This window comes from Trichechus manatus, unplaced genomic scaffold, assembly GCF_000243295.1.
Source record: "Trichechus manatus latirostris isolate Lorelei unplaced genomic scaffold, TriManLat1.0 scaffold00232, whole genome shotgun sequence".
In the NCBI taxonomy this organism is placed as follows: domain Eukaryota; kingdom Metazoa; phylum Chordata; class Mammalia; order Sirenia; family Trichechidae; genus Trichechus; species Trichechus manatus.
The window spans coordinates 2,802,616-2,829,368 of record NW_004444168.1 but is presented as its reverse complement, the minus strand read 5'-3'; the positions used below and the strand labels follow the sequence as shown (position 1 = coordinate 2,829,368).

The window sequence follows — 26,753 nt, the reverse complement described above, 5'->3', positions numbered from 1 at the left end:
ATGCAGAAAAGGCATTTGACAATGTCCAACACCGATGCATGATAAAACCTCCCAACAAAATAGGAATAGAAGGGAAATTCCTCAGCATAATGAAGGACATTTATACAAAGCCAACAGCCAACGTCATCCTAAATGGAGAGAGTTTGAAAGCATTCCCCCTGAGAACAGAAACCAGACAAGGATGCCCTTTGTCACCAGTCTTATTCAACATTGTACTGGAGGTCTTAGTCAGAGAATTTAGGCTAGAAAAAGAAATAAAGTGCATCCGAACTGGTAAAGAAGAAGTCAAAGTATCTCTATTTGCAGATGATATGATCTTATACACAGAATACCCCAAAGAATCCACAAGAAAACTATCTGGAACTAATAGAAGATTTCAGCAATTTATCAGGATACAAGCTAAACATACAAAAATCAGTTGGATTCCTCTACACCAACGAAGAGAACTTCGAACAGGAAATCACCAAATCAATACCATTTACAATAGCCCCCAAGAAGATAAAATACTTAGCAATAAATCTAGCCAGAGACTTAAAAGACCTATACAATGAAAACTACAAAACACTACTGCAAGAAACCAAAAGAGACTTGCATAAGTAGAAAACATACCTTGTTCATGGATAGGAAGACTCAATATTGAGAAAATGTCAGTTCTACTGAAAGCAATCTGCAGATACAATGCAATCCCAATTCAAATTCCAATGGTATTTTGTAATGAGATTGAGAAACAAATAATCAACTTCATATGGAAAGGGAAGAGGCCCTAGATAAGTAAAGCATTACTCAAGAAGAAGAAAAAAGTGGGAGGCCTCACACTACCTGATTTTAGATCCTATTATATCTCCATAGTAGTGAAAACAGCCTGGTACTTGTACAACAACAGATACATAGATCAATGGAACAGAATTGAGAATCCAGACATAAATTCATCCACCTGTGAGTGGCTGATATTTGACAAAAACCCAAAGTCTGTTAATTGGGGAAAAGACAGTTTCTTTAACAAATGATGCTGGCATAACTGGATACCCATCTGCAAAAAACTGAAACAAGTCCCCTACCTCATATCATGCACAAAAACTAACTCAAAATGGATCAAAGACCTAAATATAAAATCAAAAATGATAAAGATCATGGAAGAAAAAAATAGAGACAATGCTAGGAGCCCTAATACATGGCCTAAACAGAATACGAACCGTAAGTAACAATGCACAAATACTAGAAGAGAAACTAGATAACTGGGAGCTCTTAAAAATCACACACTTATGCTCATCTAAAGACTTCACCAGAAGAGTAGACAACCTAGAGACTGGGAAAAAAATTTTGGCTATGACAAATGCAATCAGTGTCTAATTTCTAAAATCTACAAGATACTGCAAAACCTTAACAACAAAAAGACAAACAACCCGACTGAAAAATGGGCAAAGGATGTGAACAGGCATTTCATCAAAGAAGACATTCAGGTAGCTAACAGCACATAAGGAAATGCTCAGGATCATTAGCCATTAGAAAAATTCAAATCAAAACTACAATGAGATACCATCTCACCCCATTAAGGCTAGCATTAATCCAAAAAACACAAAATAATAAATGTTGGAGAGGTTGTAGAGAGATGGGAACACTTATACACTGTTGATGGGAATGTAAAATGGTACAACCACTTTAGAAATCGATTTGGCACTTCCTTAAAAAGCTAGAAATAGAATTTCCAGGCAATCTAGCAATCTCACACCTTGGAATATATCCTAGAGAATTAAGAGCCATCACAAGACTAGATATATGCACACCCATGTTCATTGCAGCACTGTTCACGATAGCAAAAAGATGGAAACAACCTAGAATGCCCATCAACAGATGAATGGATAAACAAATTATAGTATATTCACACAATGGTATGCTATGCAATGATAAAGAACAGCGGTGAATCTGTGAAGCATCTCACAACATGGATGAATCTGGAGGGCATTATGCTGGGTGAACTTAGTCTCAAAAGGACAAATATTTTATAAGATCACTAATAGAAGAACCCAAGAAAAGTTTTTAACGCAGAAGACAACATTCTTTGATGGTTATGAGGGTGGGGAGGGAGGGAGAGGGGCTTTCACTAACTAGAAAGTAGACAAGAATTATCTTAGGTGAAAGGAAGGACAGCACACACTACAGGGGAATTCAGCACACTGTGTTAAACAAAAACTAAGAAGCTTCCTGAATACAACCAAACACTTTGAGGGACAGAGTAGCAGGGGCAATGGCCTGGGGACCATGCTTTCAGGGGACATCTAGGTCAATTAGCGTAGCAAAGTTTTTTAAGAAAATGTTCTGCATCCCACTTGGTGAGTGGAGTCTGGAGTCTTAAAAGCTAGTGAGCGGCATCTAAGATGCATCAATTGGTCCCAACCCACCTGGAGTAAAGGAGAATGAAGAACACCATGGACTCAAGGAAAGTATTAGCCCAAGAGACAGAAAGGGCCACACCAGAGACCTCATCAGCCTGAGACCAGAAGAACTAGATGTTGCTGGCTACCACAGTGACTGCATTGACAGGTGTCTTAGGCTGGGTTCTCTAGAGAAGCAAAAGCAGTAAAGTGTATAAATATATATAAAGAGAGAGATTCATATCAAGGAAACAGCTCACGCTATTGTAGAGGCTAGAACATCCCAAGTCCATGGATCAGGGTAGAGGCCTTTCCCAAGTCACACTGCCCAAGAGCGTCAGATCAGAGAGCAGGGCTCCCGCTCACAGGCTGTGAAGGTTGACGAATTCTAAGATCAGCAGGCAAGACTGCAAGATTTCTCCTGATTCATGTAGCTTCAGGGGCTGGCAAACCCAAGATCAGCAGGTCAGAGAGCAGTGCTCTGCTCATAGGCTGTGAAGATCGACGAATCCCAAATTTGGCAGGTAAACTGACAGCTCAAGTCCCAAGAACTGGAGATGAGATGACATGAGACAGCTGCAGGATCCAGAGTGAGCAAAAAGCCAGAATGTCTTCTTATATTCAGATGCAGGCCACAACCCCAAGGAAAATCCCTTTCATCAGATTGGCTACTCACAGTATATTCAATCATGGGAGTGATCACATTTAAACACCGAGAATCACGGCCCATCCAGGTTCACACACAATCTTAACCATCACAACAGGGAACACAACAGAGAGTCCCTGATGGAGCAGGAGAAAAGTGGCATGCAGAACTCAAATTCTAGTAAAAAGACCAGGATTAATGGTATGATTGAGACTGGAGGGACCCTGCAAGACGTGGTCCCTGGGCTCTCTGTTAGCCCAAAACTAAAACCTTTGCCAAGGCCAATTCTTCAGACAAAGATTATGGACTATGGGACATAAAATGATACTCATGAAAAGTGTGCTTTTTAGCTCTAGTAGATATATGAGACTAAATGGGCAGCTCCTGTTCAGAGGCAAGATGAGAAGGCAGAGAGTGTCAGGAGCTGGTTGACTTGACATGGGAAATCTGGGGTGGGGGGAGGAAGAGTGTGCTGTCACAGTATAGGAAGAGCAAGTAGGGTCACAAAACAATGTATGCATAAATTTTTGTATGAGAGACTAACTTGAATTGTAAACTTTCACTTAAAGCACAACAATTAAAAAAAAAAAGTAAAAAAGAAAACCATACACCACGACCAAGGAGGATTCATACCAGCTATTCAAGGATGGTTTAACATTAGAAAATCAATCAATGTAATCCACCTCATAAATAAAAGAGAAGAAAAGACTCACATGATTATCTCAATTGCCACAGAAAAGGCATTCAACAAAGTCCAATGCCCATTTCTGATAAAAACTCTAACTAAAATAGGTATAGAGGGGAGATTTCTCAACATAATAAAGGGCATCTATGCAAAACCAATAGCCAACATCATTCTTAATGGAGAGAGGCTGAAAACATTCCCCTTGAGGACAGGAATATGACAAGGATGTCCTTCATCACCACTCCTATTTAACATTGTTCTGGAAGTCCTAGCTAGAGCAATAAGTCAAGAAAAAGAAATAAAGAGCTTTCAAGTTGGCAATGAAGAAGTAAACTGTCCCTATTTGCAGATGATATGATACTATATATAGAAAAACCAAAAGACTCCATGAGAAAACTACTGGGACTAATAGAAAGATTCAGCAGTGTATCAGGATACAAGATAAACACACAAAAATCAGTTTGATTCCTATACATCAATAAAGAGAAGGACAAAAAGGAAATCAAAAAACAATAACATTTATAATAGCCCCTAAAAAAATGAAATACTTAGGATATATCTAACGAGAGATATAAAAGACCTATGCAAAGAAAACTACAAAACACTACTGCAAGAAACCAAAAGAGATCTACATAAATGGAAAAACATACGATGCTCATGGATAGGTAGACTCAACGTTGTAAAAATGACAATTCTACCCAAAGCAATCTACAATTGCAATGCAGTCCCAATCCATATACCAACAACATTCTTTAAAGAGTTGGAAAAAACAATCATTAACTTTACATGGAAAGGGAAGAGGCCCTTGATAAGTAAACCATTATTGAAGAAGACAAATAAAGTAGGAGGACTCACACTACCTGACCTCAGAACCTACTACACAGCTATGGTAGTCAAAAAGCCTGGTACTGGTACAATGAAAGATACATTAACCAATGGAAAAGAATTGAGAACCCGGATGTAAATCTATCCACCTATGGTCACCTGATCTTTGACAAGGGCCCAAAGTCCATCAAATGGGGAAAAGACAGTCTCTTTAACAAATGGTGCCAGCAAAATTGGACTTCCATTTGCAAAAAAATGAAACAGCTCCCATACCTCACACCATACACAAAAACTAATTCAAAATGGATCAAAGGCAGAGAGGGTCAGGAGCTGGTTAAAAGGACACGGGAAATCAGGGGTGGAAAGGAGAAGTGTGGTGTCATAGTATAGGGAGAGCAATTAGGGTCACATAACAATGTATGTATAAATTTTTGTATAAAAGACTAACTGGAATTGTAAACTTTCATTTAAAGTACAACAATAAAAAAAAAAAAAGGCAAAGGAAATGAACAGACACTTCACCAAAGAAGACATTCGAGAGGATGAGGAAATGCTCCAGATCATTAGCCATTATAGAAATCAAATCAAAACCACAGTGAGATACCATCTCACCCCAGCATTACTGGCATGAATCAAAAAAAAAGAAAACAGACAATAACAAATGTTTGAGAGGCTGCAGGAAGATTTGAACTCATGCATTGCTCGTGGGAATGCAAAATGGTACAACAATTTTGGAAAACCACATGGTGCTTCCTTAGAAAGCTAGAAATAGAAATACCACATGATCCAGCAATCCCACTCCTAGGAATTTATCCTAGAGAAATAAGAGCTATCACATGAAGAGACATATGCATACCCACATTCATTGAAGCATTGTTCGCAATAGCAAAAAGATGGAAACAACCTAGATGCCCATCAACAGATGAATGGATAAACAAATTATGGTACATACATACAATACAGTATTACACAAAGATAAAGAATAATGATGAATCTGCAAAGCACCTCACAACATGGATGAATCGGGAAGGCATTGATCAGAGTGAAATATGTCAATCACAAAAGAACAAATATTGTACGAGATCACTACTATAAAAACTCATGGAAAGGTTTACACACAGAAAAGATCTTTGATGTTTACAAGGGAGGAGAGGGATAGTGGTGGAAAAACACTAAATAGACAATAGGTAAGCGGTAACTTTGGTGAAGGGTAAGACAGTACACAATACTGGGGAAGCCAGCACAACTTGTTCAGGGTAAGGTCATGGAAGCTCCACGGACAAATCTAAAGTCCCTTAGGGACTCAATTACAGGGCAGAGGGCTGTGGGGATCATGTTCTCAGGGAACATCTAGTTCAATTGTCATAACATAGTTTATAAAGAAAATGTTCTATATTCTACTTTGGTAAGTAGCGTCTGGGGTCTTAAAAGCCTGTGAGTGGCCATCTAAGATACTCCACTGGTCTCACCCCTTCAGGAGCAAGGGAAAATGAATAAAACTAAATACACAAGGGAAAGATTAGTCCAAAGGACTAATAGACCACAACTACCACGGCCTCCACCAAACTGAGTCCAGTACAACTAGATGGTGCCTGGCTACCACTGCTGACTGCTCTGACCAGGATCACAATAGAGGGTCCCAGACAGAGCTAGAGAAAAATGTAGAACAAAATTCTAACTCAGAGAAAGACCAGACTTACTGGCCTGGCAGAGACTGAAGAAACCCCAAGAGTATGGCCCTCGGACACACTTTTAGCTCAGTAATGAAGTCACTCTGGAGGTTCACCTTTTAGCCGGAGATTAGACAGACCTATAGGACAAAAGGAGACTAAAGGGACACACCACCACAGGGGCAAGGACTAGAAAGCAGGAGGGGACAGGAAAGCTGGTAATAGGGAACCCAAGGTCAAGAAGGGAGAGTATTGACATGTCATGGGGTTGTTAACCAATGTTATAAAACAATATATGTACTAACTGTTTAATGAGAAGTTAGTTTGTTCTGTAAACCTTCATCTAAACTACAATTAAAAAAATGGAAAAAAAGAATTGAAGGGAAAATTCAAAGAAAAAAATTGACTACAGACTGGGCCATGAGAAAAGCTTTAATTTCTATTCTTTAAATGTGTATTATTTCATGCCTGGTTTTATGCAAATATCCACTTAGTCCATTCCTTCAGCCCTGCAACTAAATATGACTGAAGAAAATACACAAGAATGCTGACAAATAACCCTCTCTCCTGCACAACAATTTCATACTTTTTCCCTCAGTTTTACAGCATATATTCTCCCATCCTCTTTCACAGATGATGGACATTACTTCTATTTCACAGAGAAAGGAGAAGCAATAGGAAGAAAAATAAGCTTCTACTACCACAAGTATGCAACTTACAGAATCTGTACCTGAATACCTTTCCTTTCCTTGTATTAGTATGAATAAAAGAACTCTCTTTCTACGTGGACAACTCCCTTCTGTGGGTCCTAGATCTCATCTTCTATAGCCCACTAAAAAATATAGCTTCAGCAATTCTCCCTAATTGTCATTCTGTCTCTACTAGATCATTCACGTTTGTATTTCAGACATTATTATTTACATCAGCAGCCCCAATTTAGAAAATAAAATCACCAGCACTCAAGAGAACTCCTAAACAAAATATAAGGAAGCAGAATTCAGAAATGTATATAAAAGGATAATACAGCAAGACAAAGTTGGTTTTTATTCAATAAATGCAAGGTTAGTACATTTAGAACTAGGTCAATTTTATTTGCCCCTTTAATAAATAAATGGGGAATGTGATTATCTTAATACAATCTGAAAATTTGTTTATTAAAATTAAATATCCATTTGTGGTAAAAACCAGTAAATAAGCGAACAAATACTTGTGTATTTTCTTCAGTCATATTTTAGTTGTAGGGGTGAAGGAATGGACTAAGTGGATATTTGGATAAAACTAGGCATGAAATTCTCTAAGCACATTCGTATGCAAATTTTCTGTATGGTGAGGCTGTGTATTTCCTTAGTCCCTCCAGATTTGCTGTCCTTTAATATCATTTATCAGCAGAAGGAAAATGTTTTAATTTGTTCATCATTCAATATGATTTTTACTGAGATTCTAAGAAACTTCAGACATTATCCTATGGATTGCTGGTACAAAGCTAAATAAGACAAAATGCCTGTACTCTAGATGCTTAAAGTAGGTAATCTCTAATGAAAATTAAATTTCTTTGTCTAGTGTTCAACTCTAGTCCTTAAACTTCCAAATGTATAGCTTTAGTTTGAATATAGAAATATTCTTCTTTACTCAAGTTCTGACCATCATTTTCATTTTCCAGAAAGCATATCTGTGGATTTTTTTCCCTTTCAATCTGATTTTTTTTTGTTTTTTGTTTTGTTTCCTTGCATACTTTCTAATGCAAATTCTCCGATGTTTATAGTCTGTGAGTTGTATCATATCATCATATAGTTGTAGTGTGGCTGATATTGGCATTCCTGATTTTGTATTATTTTTATATCAATCAGTATTTCAGAAGAAAATATATAAAACACATAGGTGACTCCAAATTTCTCAAAATATAAATTCAAAAGTAGATATTAGAAATTGGGACACATCCAGAATTACAGATACTGTTTAGCAGTTTGAGAATATTGATGTGTGCCATGGTCCTGGGAAATTACCTAGAATCAAGCACTTTTTTTTAAACAATTCTCTTTTCTATATATCTCAGTGATACTGCAGAGGACATTCGAAATTTAGAGGGATAAGTCAAAAACGAAAGAATATCTTAACAATTTGAAATCTCATCATAAGAGATTTTGTTCTTTATCTGGCTAGTCAGCCAAGGATGTTGAGTATTAAATGCTTTATTGTACAACTTCTTCAATCGTAAATATCTGAGACTTAGTTAAAAGAATTTTTTCCAGATGTACACATTTGAGGAAGAGAGATATTTTCACCATATTCAAGTTGATACTTATAATTAATTATAGTCTCTTCAGAAGGACCTACTGCTGATCAAGATGTTTTCTTATAAATTAAATTTTCAGGACATGGTCACGGATTTGTTTGGTCTTCACCCCATACACTATAGGGTTGAGAAATGGTGGGACTAACAGGTAAAAGTTTGATGAAAGGATATGAACATACGGTGGTATGTGAGAACCAAACCTGTGTGTAAAGAAAGAGAAGAAGGCAAGAAGGTAGAACTGAAGGAATACACAAATGTGGGCAATGCATGTATTGAAGGCCTTCAGTTGTGCCTCCTTCTGGGGCAGTTGAAAGACAGTGATGAAGATTTAAACATAGGATGAGGTGATAAAGATTATGTCAAACCCTAGGATGGTGAAGGCAACAAATAGGCCATATATCTTGTTGACCCGGATATCTTCAACAGCCAACTTCACAAGGGCCATGTGCTCACAGTAAGAGTGGGAGATGATTGTAGTTCTGTAGTGTTTAAGGCAGCATTTGATAAGCACTAGATATGGTGCTACAAGAATAGCAGCCCTGAGTGTCACTCCAATTCCAATATGAGTCAGAAGTTTTGTGAGAAGATGGTAACATGTCTCAGTGGATCACAGATGGCCACATAGCAGTCCAGGGCCATTGCCAGCAGGACACCTGATTCAATTGCCTGAAATGAGTGACTAAGCCACATTTGCAGCAGGCAGGCTGCAAAATAAATCTCTGATAAATGAAACCAGAAGATGCCTAACATTTTGGGAAGAATGCAGGTGCTAAGTGCAATGTCTGTGGACCCCAGCATAGCCAAAAAAAAGTGCATGGGTTTATCCAGGCTGTTTTCATATTTGATTATAGTTAAGATGAGGGTATTCCAAATCACAGCAATGAGGTACATGACAGAGAATGGAATCCCAATCCAATATTGTACTAACTCCAGGCCAGGGATCCCAATTATTGTTAATATGGAGGGCATGAAGACTGAATCATTGACTGTTAACATGGTGACTAGGTCAATAGAATCAAGTTGTGGTATTGCTGTTTCATCTTCTGTTCCTTGTAAAGACTTGATAAATTAAAAATAAAAAAAATTAATTTATTTTAGCCACATATATATTTAGTTAGGGTATCATATTACCTTTTCCATCCCAACTCCTTTCTCTAATTTTCTATCTCCTTTCCCGAGTCATTCAGAGACCAACCATCAGGTTAAATGTTTCTGCATGCCTTAGTCATTTTTGATAAAATAATTAAATTGACTAGATGGCCCCTTTCTGGCTTATAACTACTGGACCAAACAAATTCCCTTATCTTGTGTCCTCTACTCATTACCTGTGTTTTGTTTTGTTTTTTGTGATTCACCAATTACAACTAGGAAAATAAACTTAATGCAGAGTAAAGATAGTTAAAGAACTGTACTCCCCCTGGCTAGACATGAAGTATCCACAGTGGTGGTAGACCATTCAATCGGATCAAGATCAGAAGAGAATTTTTACTGGAGTATTTTTCAGTCTTGAAATTCAATGGATGGTCCTCAGACCCGTGTCTTCATAATCCGATTCTTCTCTCATAGACTCAGGTATGCTTTCAACCTAATTTTTCAAACTTCTTGTGTCTTTCCAAAACTCAGCCATACATCTTGTATATTTTCCTACTTATTCTATGAAAAAATAAATTCATTGTTTTTGAATCCATGAGTATTTTCCTTTGTAGTTCTTATCAGAGCTTGCTTTCTCAACTTCCATGCCTTGCTATGAGTGCATCTCTTTAAAGTGACATCCTATAACCTCTGCTATTTTCTTTCCTCATTAATGAATATCTTTACCTCCCTAATCCTGATGAGTTATTTATTCTTAATCATTTCAAATAGCATAAAACTCTCTGAAATGTTTTGGGTTTATTTTTGTTTTGTTTTGTTTTCTTAGAGTCTATACATCTTATATTTACTCAAAATACAAAAATTTCTGTAGAGGTGAAAATTTTCTTCTGCACATCGTTTTGCATAGGACTATTTCCATCTTCCTTTCTGTCTCTGCCCTTCAAATTCCTTCCTCCACCACATGGCACTATAAGCTTCCAGAGTCTCTTATCTCTGTTACCAAATAACATATTTCTGTGATTTATTAAGCTTTTCTTTATCATCTTTCAAAGTTCAAAGTGGTTTCCCTGCTTGCTGATTCTTTGTAATGTCTGTTTCTGAAGCCTCTGTATTTTACTGTGTCTCAAGAAAATATTTCCACCCAAGAATTTTTAAAAATATTAAACAATTTACAATTAAAAAAAAAATTGCATATTTTCTGAAACCATTTGAGCCCAGTATGAAGAGGACAAAGACAGAGAGAAGTGCCTAAAAAAATAAAGATTGAAAACAAAAAAACCCCAAAGTCATATCCTCCCCATCATTCTACAACTTTTATGTTTGTTTGTTTTGCTTTGTTTGTTTTTGCCTGATAAACTTCGATTTTCTTTGGGATACAAAAGGATACCTATAACACAGCTCAGATTAATTGTGGGAGCATTTATTGCTTCCTTTTCTTAAAACAACCATCTCTGAGTAAGGCTTTCCTTTCTGACATTGCTTGTTCAGAAACTCTTCCTTTTAGCAAATATACAATGTACCAAATTAGATCTGTCTCAGAAGGTAACACTACTACTCATAAATTAGAAGTTTCTCTCCTAATTGTTTTATTCAACAAACATTGATTAAGTATCCACTATGTTCAAAATGGAGTCTCTGGGTGGTGCAAACAGTTAACTTGCTCCACTGCTAACCAAAATGTTGATGGTGCCAATTCATCCAAATGTGCCTCAGAATAAAGGCTTGGCAATCTACTTCCAAAAAAATTAGCCATTGAAAACCCTATGGAGCATCATTTTACTGTAATGGAGTTGTCCTGAGTTGGAATCAACTCAATAGCAACTGGGATGTTCCAAGTATAGTTTATAAAATTGGAGAACAAAGATAAATTTATTTAGCCTGTATTTATGAGCTACCTGCATTGTGTTGGGCTCTTGGAATTAAAAAAGTAGTTTCTGCCATTTATTATGTATTCAACATCATTTTCCCTCTTAAGAACTTTAAGCATTTTAGAGTATTTTGCCTTCCTTGGCCTATGATACTGGCATTATTATCTTATTTATATTAATGAATAAACTAAGACTCATGGTTGCTATGAATAACTATACTTGGGTACAAATTACATAGTATATTGACCCATAAAGAACAAAATAAACCACATTTCTGTCCTTTGAGATCTTTTAATTATAATTCAGTGAGTCAGGATTCTGAGATATATGTGTGAAGGCTATCAGAATGTAACAAAATCAGGATGGGTTGTGCAAAAATAAAGATTTTAATCAGTATGCGCCTGCTCAGATTTTAATGGAAATCACTCTCATCTTTCGGAGTTGACTCAACGGCAATGTTTTGTTTCGTTTAACTTTCATTTTTCCTTCTTAATTACACAAATAAACATAGTATGTACACTATGTTTTTGTTTTTAGGTGCTGCTGAGTCGGTTCCGACTCATAGTGACTCTGTGTACAACAGAACAAAACACTGCCCAGTCCTATGCGTACTATGTACGCTATAATAGGTGTATATTATCTGTTACCTATCTCAGATATGGCTACTTTTTCCACAGCATATACTGACTAACAATCTCTGATTTGCCTCAAAAATGTGTGCTAGTGACTTTATTTGTAATATTAATTTGGGAAATTTAACATGTCCACGTGAGTAAGGGTTGACCTGGAGAATCTTTGAAGACTAACATACAAGCTGAAGCTTTGAGGAATAAGTAATCAGAGGAATGAGTGCAAGAAGAGAAAGATGAAGCAAGTAAACAAAATAGGTAAATAAAATAGAAAAGTATATCTTCAGTATAAAAGATTGTACATCATGTGAAGAAAATACTTATCTTTCTTCCTGATAGTTTCCTATTTCCAACTCCTATGAAGCCTAACTAACATTCTTCTAGGACAGAATTTCTCAATCTTAGTATGATTCTTTGCTTCTTTATTGTAAGGAATATCCTCTGTATTTATGAGATCTCTACCTGCTAGCTGCCAACAACAACCTCTAGTCATAACAATCAAACAAGTTTCAAGGCATTTACAAATGTCACGTGGAGGAGTATGTTGTTGGGGGAAGGAGGACAGGGGACGGATCAAAACATTCCTGATTACTACTCTTTGTACTAGGGTGCTATGGGAGAAAAAAATATCCTTAATTGATTATGAATTAGTAAGTCTATGTATCTTTAGCCAAAAGGGGCAGAATAAAACTAGCTATTCAGGGAATGTTCTTTAGTAGACATTAACCAGATCGAGAAGATAAAGAAGGCCATTCTTAGAACAGGGAACAGCTTGTACAGAATCACAGAAGCATGAAAAATAGGTGGTATTGATAATCAATAAACATTTTTTTAACGTGTAAATTGGTTCATAAGCAAAAGTAGCAGAGTTCAGAATAAGGAAAAGGGAAGAAGACTGAAAAAATTCCTTTTTTAAGCTAAATAATTTTAAATTTGTAGGTGCAAGAAGAGACTTTTTTTCTTTCAAATTTCAGTCTGCTAGCAGATTGACTTAAAAGGCATCAAGGTTAGGGTAAGGAGACTTCAAAAGCTATTTGTGATATTCGGATGGAATCTTATGAAGAGTTGTGGCAATATCAGAGGAATAACAGGAAGCAATTCTGTGGGACTCATTGACCTGGTGTAAGAGAAATTGAGAGAGATGAGACCAAGAATGTCCTTAGGTTGAGAGTTAAAAGACTAGGTGACAAAAGGCAAACAAGGGAGCAACTTTATATGTGAAAATGTGTCTATGTTTAAAAGACGAAGGTAAGGTTTCTTAAACCCTTGAAATTCCTGAGCCAAGGAAGCAACCTGGAAATTTACACCTCCTGTATAGTATAAAACCTAAACCATTAGTGTTACCTACATCTCCAGTTCTGACACAGGCTCTGATTCCCAGATTTACATTTTAAGGAATTTAGAGGTCAGTTTAATCCACACTCCCTACAAAATCAAGAGTCTCTTTCCTCTTTAGCATCTTTGACATTCATTATTAATTAGACTTTGACCGTTTGGCTGCTAACCAAAAGGTTGACAGTTTGAATTCACCAGCCACTCCTTCAAAACCCTATGAGGCAGCTCTGCTCTGTCTATAGGGTCGCTACAAGTTGTAATTGACACAATGGCAATGGGTTTAGTTTTGTTCTGGTTTGTTCAACCTCAGCTTCAAGTCCTCCAATGACAGAGAACTCATTTTTTTCTGAGATAATCTGATAATCTGTCACATTACAGTACAGCTCCAAGTGTCAGATGTGTGTCTTTACATTGAGCCTCAAAATGCCTATCTCTTAATTTCTCATGAGAACCAGTATCTGAGTTTCAATTATAGACATTGGCCATGGATCATAGTGGTTAATTGCACAGGTCCTGGAGCAATCTGCCACTGAATCTATCACTGCCCAGTTTTGCCTATCACTGCCTCGTTTCTCTCGAACAAGTTATGAAAGTTTAAAAGTACCTTGTTTGTATTTGTTTTGAATACCACAGAATAATGTAATCTTTCTCTGTTATCATATCTGGAATCATAGGATACCTATATGTTAAAATATTAATGAGGCTAGTTTTGATTACTTGGGGAATGTGATGGCTAATGTTATGCATCTCCTTGGCTAGGCTATGATTCTCTGTGGTTTGCAAACGCTGGACTGGTTGCTGTTCCATAATGTAGTGTAATGTAATCACCCTCTATGTTAAAACAAAATTAATGCTAGAAATACATTACAGGATGATCTTGAGGACTTAATGAAATAATCCATTTAAAATATTTGGAAAGTAGTACAAAATGTGTTTATCTGTCAATAAATGCTAGCTATTAATCTACAGAAATATATTCTGTCCTTCCCAAGAAATGACTTCATGTATTTGATGATTTCAAAATGAACATTCCCCCTGAATCTTTCCCAGGCTGAACATGTACAGTTTCCTCATCTTTTAACAAATGATCTTTCCATTAATTAATCAGTCAAGATATCATTTTCTAGAGGTTCTTCTTTTTGTCAATTCCCCTTTAAAATATGTTACCCAATATTTCATTACCTGATTCCAAAATATCCTGAAAAGCATAAGATACCATGAGACAAGATCATTCCAGAGTTTGAACTCAAATTACTGTAAGATTCTGTTGCTTTTTATCATCCTGGCATCATGTAGGGTAACATGGGGTATGTGTTACCCTTGAAACCCATCCTCCAAATCCCACATTTAGTGCAGAATCTTAAGCCCAAAGACCTACCAGGGATCATAAGCAGAAATATAGTTAGAAGCCATAGAATGAGAATTTTTGATGTTTCACGCAGTGAAGAATGGGTGTTTTGTACTCTAGGATATTCCTGTAGGACTGGTTTTCATCAATGTCTGGTGGCCTTCAGATTCACCTGGGAGAAGGGAAACTGGGAACCAAAATGAGCCTACTTTGAAAAATGCTTCAGAGAAGACAGTGTCCCAAGACAATACAGAACAAGCCATTGTCGCCTATTTACAAAAATAATGAACCAATAGTAGGGGGATAAAAAGCATCCTGATATATTTAGACAAATTATTGTAGACATATTCTGACAGAGAAATAAAAGGAACATTTACATAATCTAATCCCAGCATACTAAGCAGTGATTTCTTATTTAGGCCTATGGAAAGGATAGCCTTTAGAAAAACTCACCTCAGAGTCTCAATCACCTGTCACTCTCTGAGCTTCTTCCACATGAGCTTTGGTGACACAAATCTTTCTTGTATTTTATTGAGCTCTCACCGAAGTGTCCCCTTCGTGTTCAGGCTTCTGACATGATAGGTATTTTCAAAAACATTAGTGCCAGCCACAATGTGTGTATCAACACCCCAGCTGGTAACTGGCATTCTTGACCTGTATTTACTTGGCTAAAACAAAGGTTTTGTGTCTTAACTTCAGCATGAAGGGGGTAAAGCTTCAGCATGAAGAAAATAGAGGGAGAAGATGCCTGTTCTCTGCATAATATAAGAAAAAGGCTAACAAGACTGGTGACTTGCATCTGCCTGAGAGACAGGCTGATCTTACTGGGTGTCACGCAGTTTTTGTTCTGTGTCATGGGGCTGGTCCTATACAACAGACCTGTTCTGTTTGCATTTGCCTCTGATCCCATCTAGTCATTGAGCTTCCACAAAATTACATCCAGCCTAGAAAAATCAAAGATTTAGGAGTGAATGCAGTGATGTGCTGGAGTCAGTCCATCCTGACTTAGGAGAGCCGATTGTGTGCAACTCTTCCAGCACTGTGCTCAGTGGCTTCCTGTCCATGTAAGTTTTAACCTAGATAATTCTGCAAGAATAATACAAGAAACACCCTATTTTGCTCTACCGTTCTATTGTTGATAGACAGATACATAGATAAAAAGATAATTTTTCTTGTCTACTTAGGAATAAGTTAGAAATATGGTGCTCCTTTACCCCTAAATATTTCAATGCGTATTTTCCAAGAAGGACGTTCTATTGCATAATCACAGTATTATAATTGAAATAGGGAACTTTGGTGTTGAAATTATACTGTAACCTAATCCACAGTCCATATTCAAAATTAGACAGATGTCCCAATTATGACTTCTATAGCTACATTTTTCTTGTCCACAAGCCAACCTAGGATCATGCAGTGAATTTAATTTTGATGTCTCTTTGAAAATTTTTATCTATGATAGTTGCTCAGCCTTTTTTCTTTTTTCTTGATCTTGACTTTTGATGAACACAGGACATTTATTATTTAGAATATTCATAATTTATATTTCTTTGATGCTTCTTCATGATGAGATTCAAGTTATTTTTATTTGTTCATTTGTCTGTTTTTGTTTTGAATACCACAGAATGATACTGTCTTTCTCTGTTCTTCAAATCTGGAATCATACGATACCTATGTGTTAAAATATTAATGCGATTAGTTTTGATCATTTGGTTAATGTGATGGTTAATGTTATGTGCCTACTTGGCTAGGCTAAGATTCTCTGTGGTTTGGCAGATACTGGGCAGGTTGCTGTTCTATAATGCAATGTAATGTAATCACTGTCTATCATGTGACCTGATGTGATCAACCACTCAGTTGCAATGGGTGTTTCCTTGGGGGTGTGGCCTGCCTCCAGTATATAAATGGATGTTCTGGCAGAGCTCCCTCTCTTTCTCTTTGGACCCTGAACTCTTCTCATCACTGACCTATGAATCTTGGGAAGCAAGCCTGCAGAAGTCTCTGGCCTGCCACCTGTCCTGTGAATTTTGGACCTGCCAGCCTCAAAATTGGTGAGCCGATGTTTTGAAGTAAATATCTCTCCGCTCTGTCTCTTTGTGTCTTTATATGCACATATACGTATATACAGGCAGTCTCCGGGTTATGAGCGAGATGCATTCCTAAGTTTGTCTTTAAGTTAAATTTGTAGGTAAGTCAGAACAGGTGCATATGGTTCTTATTTAGCCTTACTTTAGTGCAAGAAAAAGCTGGAAGCGTTTTCAATGATTTTAAAGCTGCAACTGCAGCAAGTGAAGGTGATTGTAATGAAGAATTTGTTTTGAGTAAGGGTTGGTTCAACAGTTTCAAAGTGAGGGCAAATTTACATAGCGTTAAAGGGCAAGTACGAGTTGTCCATAAGTTGGACGTTTGTAACCCAGGGACTTACTGCATGTGTGTGTGCACGTGCATGTGTATGCATACACATCGCGCTGGTTTTGCTCCTCTGGACAATCCAAACTAAGACATTTAATGTGATGTCATTCAGGTTGTTTCATTGTAAAGTTACTATTTCTCCCTTTGTAATTCATAAAAATTCTATGACAAGATACTTCGATAATACATAAATAACCTGCTCCTCATCAAACTTTCACCTATTAATCCATCATTCCTCCTACATTTGTTAGTTGACGTTGTGCTAGAAGGAGGAATTTTCTCTTCAACCTTTTATTAATGTATTGTTTTATTCATATCTTTATGGACTTATGAAATCTGATTTTATTTAGTGGGTTAGAATCCATTATCATTATTATTTATATTGATGCTCAAATTGTCCTAAGTTGGGCTGGAAGGAGCCCCAACAAACCTAATCTTGGATCCTTTTGACATGTCCCAATAATACTTCAAACATGTCCCTACTTCCTCACACAGCATTTCATTTCTAACATTTTATACTTTCCTAGTCCGAGCCCTGAAACCAATCACTTTTTCAAGGAATCTTGATCTCTTTTAGTGAACAAAGTTATTGAGAAACCAATATGTAAGCATGAGGATTGTTCATCATTCCTGCTGAGTTATTGTTTTTGGCTCCACTCAGTGGACAGACACAGGAAATACACATACACAAAAGCACACATGTGCACACACAAACATACAATTATACAATTGTATTTGCAAGTACGTATGTGTCAATATTAAAAAAATAATGAATCCATTATTATAATTCCAATTCCAATCCAAACCCTTTAGTTTTATTCTAAGCTCAATCCTTTCCATATAAGTAACTCTTCTCCAACAATCAGAAAACCATTTCCCATTATTCTCAATGTTTTTCTCATTTTCTCAAGCCTAGACTGCATAGTGACTAGTTATTCAAGTGGTGGTGTTGATAAAGTATACTGAATACACTCCAGACTTCCAAAACAACAAACAAATCAGTCTTACAAGAAATACAACCAGAATGTTACTTAGAAGTGATGACAGCAGTACTTCAACCTACTTACTTTGGATACATCATCAGGAAAGAGTGATCACTAGAAAAGATCATCATGTTTAATGAGGTAGACAGCAAAAGAAAACAAGGAAAATCTTCAATGAGATGATTGACACAATAGCTGAACAATGGGCTCATACATACCAAAAATAATGAAGATGGTGCAGAACCAGGCAATTTTGTTCTATTGTACATAAGATCACCGTGAGCTGAAACCAACTTGATGGCAACTAACAATGAGTCTCCAGATGCTACCTAATATTATTGTGAAAAGCAAATATAACAAGTGGTACTCAATATTTGTTTACACTACTTTCCTTCTGAGGAATGATTTACAACAGTGAAATGTGTAAATCTTAAGCTTATTTTGTGATGTGTATTGATAAAGGTTACAACTGTGTCACCCACAATTCTGTTAAGGTATAGAGTATTTCTATCACTCCAGAAAGTTCCCTCATCATGTCTCTTTCCAGTCAATGCTTGCTACTTAACAATCTCTCAGAGGAAAACACTGCATTTCTTTTACCATAAATTAGTATTGCCTGTTCTAGAACATCATATAAATGGAGTCATAAAATATGAACTGTTCAGATTAATTCACTCACCAAAGTACTTTTGTATTTATCGGAGTTATTGAATGTCTTAGTAATTTTTTTTTTAAGACATGTTTGATCAAGAATTTTTCCCATTTACACTGTCTCGTGGTTGTTTTAAGGTCCCTGAATGACACAAACTATATGCACTCAGGCTGGTAACCCAGAGATCAGTAATTCAAACTCACCAGCGTCTCCATGGGAGAAAAAATCTGGCTATCTGCTCCCGTAGATTACAGCCTAGGAAACTCTATGCAACATTTCTACTCTGTCCTATAGGGTCCCTATGAGTCTGAATTGATTCAATGTCACAAAACAAGAAGAACTAACTGAAAGGTTGATGGTTCAAATCCACCTAGCAGTGCCACAGAAGAAACACTTGGTTATTGCTTTCATAAGTTTACAGCTAAGAAAACACTACGGAGCACACTCTACATTGAAGTACATAGGGTTGTCATGAGTCGGAATTGACTCAACAGTGACAGTTTAGTTTTTTGTTTTGGTTTTATTGTGGAGCTGTAAGACTTATTTATATAATTTAGATCCAAGTCTTTTTTCAGATATTGGCATCTGTGGCTTGCTTATTCATTTTCTTAACAGTATACTTCTGGTGAAGTCCAAAGTATTGATAAAATGGTGTCTTATTGGAGTCCCTGTGTGGTGCAAATAGTTAACACACTCGGGTGGTAACCAAAAGGTTTGAATCCACCCAGAGGCTTCTCAAAGATTGATTCAAAAAAATTAGCCATTGAAAACCCTGTAGAATACAGTTCTACTGTGACACACATGCAATCACCATGAATCGGAGTATTATTACTTTCTGTGTCCAGACCAGGAAATCATTGCCCATCTTCAAGTCATGAAGATGTTCTTTATTTTTGTTTTCTTTCTAGAAGCTTTACTTTTTAACTATTACATTTAGTTGTATATCCCAAGATACGTTAAAATTTTGTATGATGTGAAATAGAGGTCAATATTTTTTAGTGAATGTTGTAACCGTACTATTTATTGAAAAACTTTTCATTTTTCATTGAATTGCTTTGGCAATTTTGTTGAAAATCAATTGACCTTGTATTAAGCAAATGAGTATGGGTTTACTGGTAGGATCTGTGTTTTGTTTCATAATTTATTTGTTTATCCTCATGCTGATACCAACTTTCTTGATTATCATAATTTAATATTAAGTCTTGATGCCAGATAATGTAAGTAGTCAAAATATCTTCTTTATTTTAAGATTATTTTAGCTCTAGTTCCTTTGGATTCCCATATAAATTACCAAATGACCTTCTCAATTGATTACAAAAAAAAAATTTGCTACTATTCTTCTTGTGACTATGCATCTTTAGATCAATTTCAGAAGTGACATCTTAATGATAATGAGATTTCCAATCCATGAATAAAGTATAACTCTCTATTTCTTTAAATCTTGTCTAATTTCTGTCAATAATTTGTAATTTTAACTATAGAATTACTGCAAATATTTTATTTTATTGGATTAAAAAATATATATATGTATCCAAGTGTTTTAGGTCTTTACATTCTATGGCAAAACTTTTTCTTTTTTTTTTGTAGTTCCCAGTCATTTTTCCAATATATAGAAATAAAAATAATTTTCCCACGGACCTTGTATCTTACAACCTTGCTAAATTCACTTATTAATTAATGCTATTAACTTTATGAGTGTACTACTTAAGATTTTTCATGTTAAAAAGTATTGCCCACTGTAAATAAAGGTTTTGCAATTGGCATTGTGTATATTACCCTCTGGCATTGCACACAGAATGACAACAGTTACTATTCTCTGCTCCAGTCCTTGTCTTTTTTTTTTTTTTTTTTTTTTTTTTAGATTTATCATTTAAAAGATACAGAAACTTACCATATGGAGCACATACATGTGTCAGTACCCCATCCTACCTTTCATTTTCAGTTTTTGTTTCTTGAATTAAGAGCCTTTTTTTTTTTAAATCATTTTTAAGATTCTCAGTTCAACCTGAGTACGGATGAAATCTTCCAAGATTTTTCCCCAACACTACTTCTCTAGTTATTTCTAGACCTTCATGGCAAGTCTCTTGGGGACCTGAGAGTAGTTACTGGTTTCTGCCTTGGGTTCTGAGCAGTTTTAGAGATGATACATAGCAGTGGTAAATGAAGAACAGACCATGATCTGTGATTTTTCAATACTGTTTAAGTGTCAGGATATAACTTGGTATGAAAGCGAAATGGGCCTTCTAACTAAATCACAGAATGAAGTTCATTTCCCCATCAAGAGCGGATAATGCTGGTATCAGGACAATGTTTTCACATGGGAGTAGATACTGCCTAAGGAGAGCAACTCAGAAAGTAAACAATCAAACTGGAGTATATTTATACCATGATACACTATTCAGCAATAGTAATAAAGATACTAGAAGCACTAACAATAACCTGGATATAAATTACAAGAAAAGAGACACAAAAGAATATATATTGAATGTTTCCATTTATATAAAATTCATAAACAGGCAAAACTATAAAGTTTAGTGATGCATGCTTAGGTGGTAAAAGCATATAGGAAAGCAAGGAAATAATTATATTAAATATCAGTATAGTAATTACCTTAGGATGAGTGAGGAGCAGTGATAACAATAGGAAACATGGCTCTTTGGATGCTGAAACCAACAATCAGTTGCCATTGAGTAGACTTCAACTCATGGTTACTGCATGTGTGTCAGAGTAGAACTGTGCTCCATAGGGTTTTGAAGACTATGACTTTTCAGAAGTATATTGCCAGGTCTTCCTTCCAAGTTTCTTTTGAGTGGGTTCCAACATCCAGCCTTTCGATTAGTAGCCCAGTGCTTAACTATTTGCACCACCCAGGGACTCCTTGTTTTGGAGGCTAGCAATGATTAATTTCTTCACATGGGGGTTGTTATATGGGTATTTGCTTTATAATAATTTATTTTCACTTTTTTGTATGTGTGTTATATTTGAAAAAAAATAAAATATAGCAGTAATGGCTGTATTTTTTAAATTTTTTCTAATCAGTTAAGTAAGAGATGAAATTATAAATGCTCACCTCACTTGTATTTTCTACTAAACATTTAACTCCTACATTTTGTTTTCCAGTTTTATTTTCAACATAGAGCTAGGTGACACTGTGGAGGAACTCCAGGTATAAAAGGACAAGACAAAGTTAGAAAAATATCTTAAATAATTTGAAATCTCATCTTAAGAAAGTTTTGTTCTTTACTTAGGTAGCCAATCAAAGGTATTGGGTAATGACTTGACCATCTTGAGTGATAAGCTTCTGAGATTTAGTTTAAAGAATTTTCCCCAGATGTACACATTTCAGGAAGATATACCTTTTCTTAGAATTATATACCTTTACCTTTAGATATACCTTTACTTAGAATTAATTAATTTTTTTTCAGAAGGACCCACTGATGATCAAGATGTTGTTTTGAAGACAAGCATTCTCAGGACATGGTCACAGATTTGTTTGGTCTTCACCTCATAGACTATAGGTTTGAGAAATGGTGGGACTAACAGGTAAAGGTTCAACAAAAGGATATGAACATATGGTGGTATGTGAGCACCAAACCTGTGTGTGAAGAAAGAAGAAGGTGAGAAGGTAGAACTGAAGGAACACACAAATGTGGGCAATGCATGTATTGAGGGCCTTGAGTCGTGCCTCCTTCTGAGGCAGTTGAAAGACAGTGATGAAGATTTGAACATACTACAAAGTGATAAAGATTATGTCAAACCCTAGGATGGTGAAGGCAACAAACAGGCCGTATATCTTGTTGACCCGGATATCTTCAACAGCCAGCTTCACAAGGGCCATGTGCTCACAGTAAGAATGGGAGATGATTGTAGTTCTGTAGAGTTTAAGGCGGCATTTGATAAGCACTAGACATGGTGCTACAAGAATAGCAGCCCTGAGTGTCACCCCAACCCCAGTATAAGTAAGAAACTGTTGTGAGAAGATGGTGGCATGTCTCAAGGGGTCACAAATGGCCACATAGCGGTCCAGGGCCGTTGCCAGCAGGACACCTGATTCAATTGCCTGAAATGAGTGACTAAGCCACATTTGCAGCAGGCAGGCTGCAAAATAAATCTCTGATAAATGAAACCAGAAGATGCCTAACATTTTGGGAAGAATGCAGGTGCTAAGTGCAATGTCTGTGGACCCCAACATAGCCAAAAAAAAGTACATGGGATTATCCAGGCTGTTTTCATATTTGCGTATAGCTAAGATGAGGGTATTCCCAATCACAGCAATGAGGTACATGACAGAGAATGGAATCCCAACCCAACATTGTACTAACTCCAGGCCAGGGATCCCAATTAGTGTTAATACGGAGGGCATGAAGACTGAACCATTGACTGTTAGCATGGTGACTAGGTCAGTAGAATCAAGTTGTGGTATTGCTGTTTCATCTTCTGTTCCTTGTAAAGACTTGATAAATTAAAAATAAAAAGAAATTAATTTATTTTAGGCACATATGTTTTAACTATATTATGAATGTATCATATTATCTTTTCTACCCCAACTATTCCTTTCTAATTTTCTATCTTCTTTCCCAAGAGTCACTGAGTGGCCAACCATCAGGTTTTATGTTTCCGTATTCCCTAGTCATTTTCAATGAGCAAAATTAAATGGACTAGATGGCTCATTTCTGGCCCACGATAACTGACCAAACTGATTCCCTTTATTTTGTGCCCTGTACTCATCACCTGTTTTTTTTTTTTTTTTGTGATTCATCAATTGCAACTGGGGGGAAAAAAGTCATTTAATGCAAATTAAAGATTCTTTAAAAGCAATAGCACACTTGGGCTAGACATAAAGGATTCACAGTGGTGGTAAACCATTCAACTGGATCAGAATCTGAAGACGATATTAATAGAGTATTTTTCAGTCTTGCATATCACTTGTTTCCTCATGTTAGTTTCTGCATAACCTAGTCCTTATTTCATAGACTTCTCAGAAATACTTTCAACCTAATTTTTCAAACTTTCAATGTCTTTCTATAACATAATGATAACTCTGTCAACTTATTTTTTGAAAAAATAAATCTATTATTTTTTAATCTGTGAGTGTTTTTCTCTGTAGTTTCTATCAGAGCTTGTCTGAAATTTCAGTGTCCTGCCTGGGTGCAACTATTGTATTGAAGTTCAAGTGCCAACCTATTCCTTGTGCTCTTTTCTTTCCCCATCAATAGCTATTATTACCTCTCTAAGCCCGAATAGTTAGTTTTTCTCAGCCATTTGAAATAACAGTAAACTCCCTCTTATTATTATTTTTTCTTTTATTTGCAGCCATATCTATATTCTATTTACTCAAAATAAAATGATATCTGTCTAGGTGAAAGTTTTCTTTTGCACATTATTTTCCATAGGCCTATTTCCATCTTCATGTGTTCCTGCATACATGGAACTTGTTCCTTCCACAGCTCCTAACTCTATTCCCAAATGAAATATTTCAGTGTAGTCTGACTTGTCATTATCATCTTCCAAAGTCCAAAGGATTTTCTTACTTGCTGATTCATTGAAACTTGCATTTTCCATTGCCTCAAAAAATATTAATTACAATTATTTTCTTTTGGAATTTGAAAGCTCAGTTTCTGAAACCATTTAAGCCAAATATTAAAAGGATAAAGAAGCTGAGGTGGTCCTAAAACAATAAATTAAGAACATTAAAAAAAAATCTCATAATCATAATCATCATTCCCCATTATTCTGCAGGGTTTTTTGTTTGTTATTGTTGTTTTCTTGAGAAACTTTGATTTTCTCTGGGATATGAAAGGATAACTATAACCCAGCTGAGGTCTCTTGCAAGCGCATTTATGTTTTCTTCTCATAAAAACTTATTCAAGTCTGAGTAAAGCTTTCCTTTTTGAGACTCTTTGTTCAGAAACTCTTCCTTTTAGCAAATATACAGTATGCCAAACTAGATTATCTTCACATCAGAAGGTAACAATACTACACACAAATTAGGAATGTATTTCCTAATTATTTTATTGAACAAAAATTTATTAAAAATCCACTATGTTCCAAGTATTGTTTAAAGCAATTGAGGGATAAATTAATTTATTTATTCTATATTTATGAGGTATCTACATTATTCTGGGCTCTTGGAATTCAAAAAGTAGTACCTATCATTTATTAAATGTGTATTAAATATCATTACCTCTTTTAAGAACTTTAAACAGTTTAGATAATTTTACTTCCTTAGCTTATGATACAGGCATTATTACACCATTATTCTAATAAAAATAACTGTGACTCATGTTGTTATAGATGAATCTATTTGGATCCGAATTCCATGCCATATTGACCCATAAAGAACAAAATAAACAAATCTCTCTCCTCTGAGATCTTATTATTAAAATTTAGCAAGTAGGGATTATTAGCTATGTATATGCGGAAGCTGTTAGAATACATAAGGCTGAGTTGTGCCAAAATAGAGTGAAGATTTTAACCATTGTGTTCGGATTCAGATGGATACTACTCTCATCTTTCTTTCTTAATTCCCCAAATAAATTATGTACCCCGGAGTACGTGTATATTATATACTACCTGTCTCTGGAATGACGACTTTTTCAATAGCATATCATCTATACACTGGCCAACAATTTCTGTGACTTTATTAGGAATATAAATTTGGGAAATTTAACATAGCCACCTGAGTAATAATTTAATTTACCTGGAGAACCCTTGAAGAGTAACATATAAACAGAAGCACTACAGAAATATGTAATGATCAGAGGAATGGAAGAAAAAAGAGAAAAAAATCAATCAAGTAAACAGAACAGCAAAAAAAAATAAAATAGAAAAGCATGTCTTCAGTCTAAAAGACTATCGATCATGTGAAGGAAATAGTTATATTTCTTCCTGATAGTTTTCCATTTTTAACTCCCATGAGGCCTAACTGATATTCCTCCAGGTCAGGATTTCTCAACTTCTACATGACTGACATTCAAAAAGTTCTTAAATCATTTCTAAATGTCACCTGAAGGAGTGGTGGAGGGGCTGGGATGGTGGGGCTTTAAATCACAACTGGTAGCTACCCATTTTTCTAGGGTTCTATGGGAGTGGGAAATTCTTAACTGAATAAGAATTCTTGGGTTTATGTACCTTTAGTCAAAAGAGAATTAAAGTGGCTATTGAGGGAAATTATTCTTTAGTAGATATCAGCCATATAAAGAAGATGAAGAAGAGGAAACAACTTATACAAAAATTACAGAAAAATTAAAAACATACAGTGGGATTAAGAATCAAGAAACCTATATTAACATATAAATTGATTTATAAGAAAAATAGTAAGCATGGAGGCTAATGAAAAGGAAAGAAGACTGAATATGAAGTTCCTTTTCTAAGCCAAATAATTTCAAATTTGTAGGTGGAAGGAGAAAATCTTTTGCCTTTCGAAGAATTCAATCTGACAGCACCTTTGTCAATGACTTGAAGGATAGCAAGGCTAGGATTAGGGAACCTTGTTAGAAAGCTACTGTGATAGCATAGATAAGATATTATGAAGTAATGTGGCAATATTGGAAGAATAATAAGGAATCGAAATCTGTGGGACTCATTGACTCATGTAAGAGAAATTGAGGGAGATGAGCAAGATGGACTGAGAATTACAAGAATGGGTGCAAACGGGAGCAATTTTGTGTGTACAAATATGTATATGTTTAAAAGCGGAAGGAACATTTTCTTAAACCCTTGAAATAAATGAGCCAAGACAAGTAATCTGGGGAATTTGCATCCTCTGTATAGCATAAGACCTAAACCATTAGTGTTACCTACAATTCCACTTCTGACAAAGGCTATGATTCTCAGTATAATTATTTTAAGGAATTTAGGGGTCAGCTAATCTATATTCTACAAAATCAGAAGTTTTTTCTCTCTTTACATCTATGACATTCAACCTTCAACCTCTTTATCAAGCC

General features: G+C 35.9%; 2 protein-coding genes and 1 pseudogene across 2 annotated transcripts; 1 reads left to right on the top strand and 2 right to left on the bottom strand.

Moving 5' to 3' along the window:
• LOC105756910 (olfactory receptor 51V1-like) overlaps nt 1-26,753 on the top strand; it is a 108,495-nt pseudogene that overhangs the window by 29,580 nt on the left and 52,162 nt on the right.
• LOC101358110 (olfactory receptor 52A5-like) lies at nt 8,559-9,487 on the bottom strand. The gene is given in 2 exon segments (XM_012559295.1): nt 8,559-9,070; nt 9,073-9,487. Coding segments are annotated over 2 exon segments (927 nt in total).
• Nucleotides 22,249-23,197, bottom strand: LOC101352680 (olfactory receptor 52A5-like). The gene is given in 2 exon segments (XM_012559279.1): nt 22,249-22,417; nt 22,419-23,197. Coding segments are annotated over 2 exon segments (948 nt in total).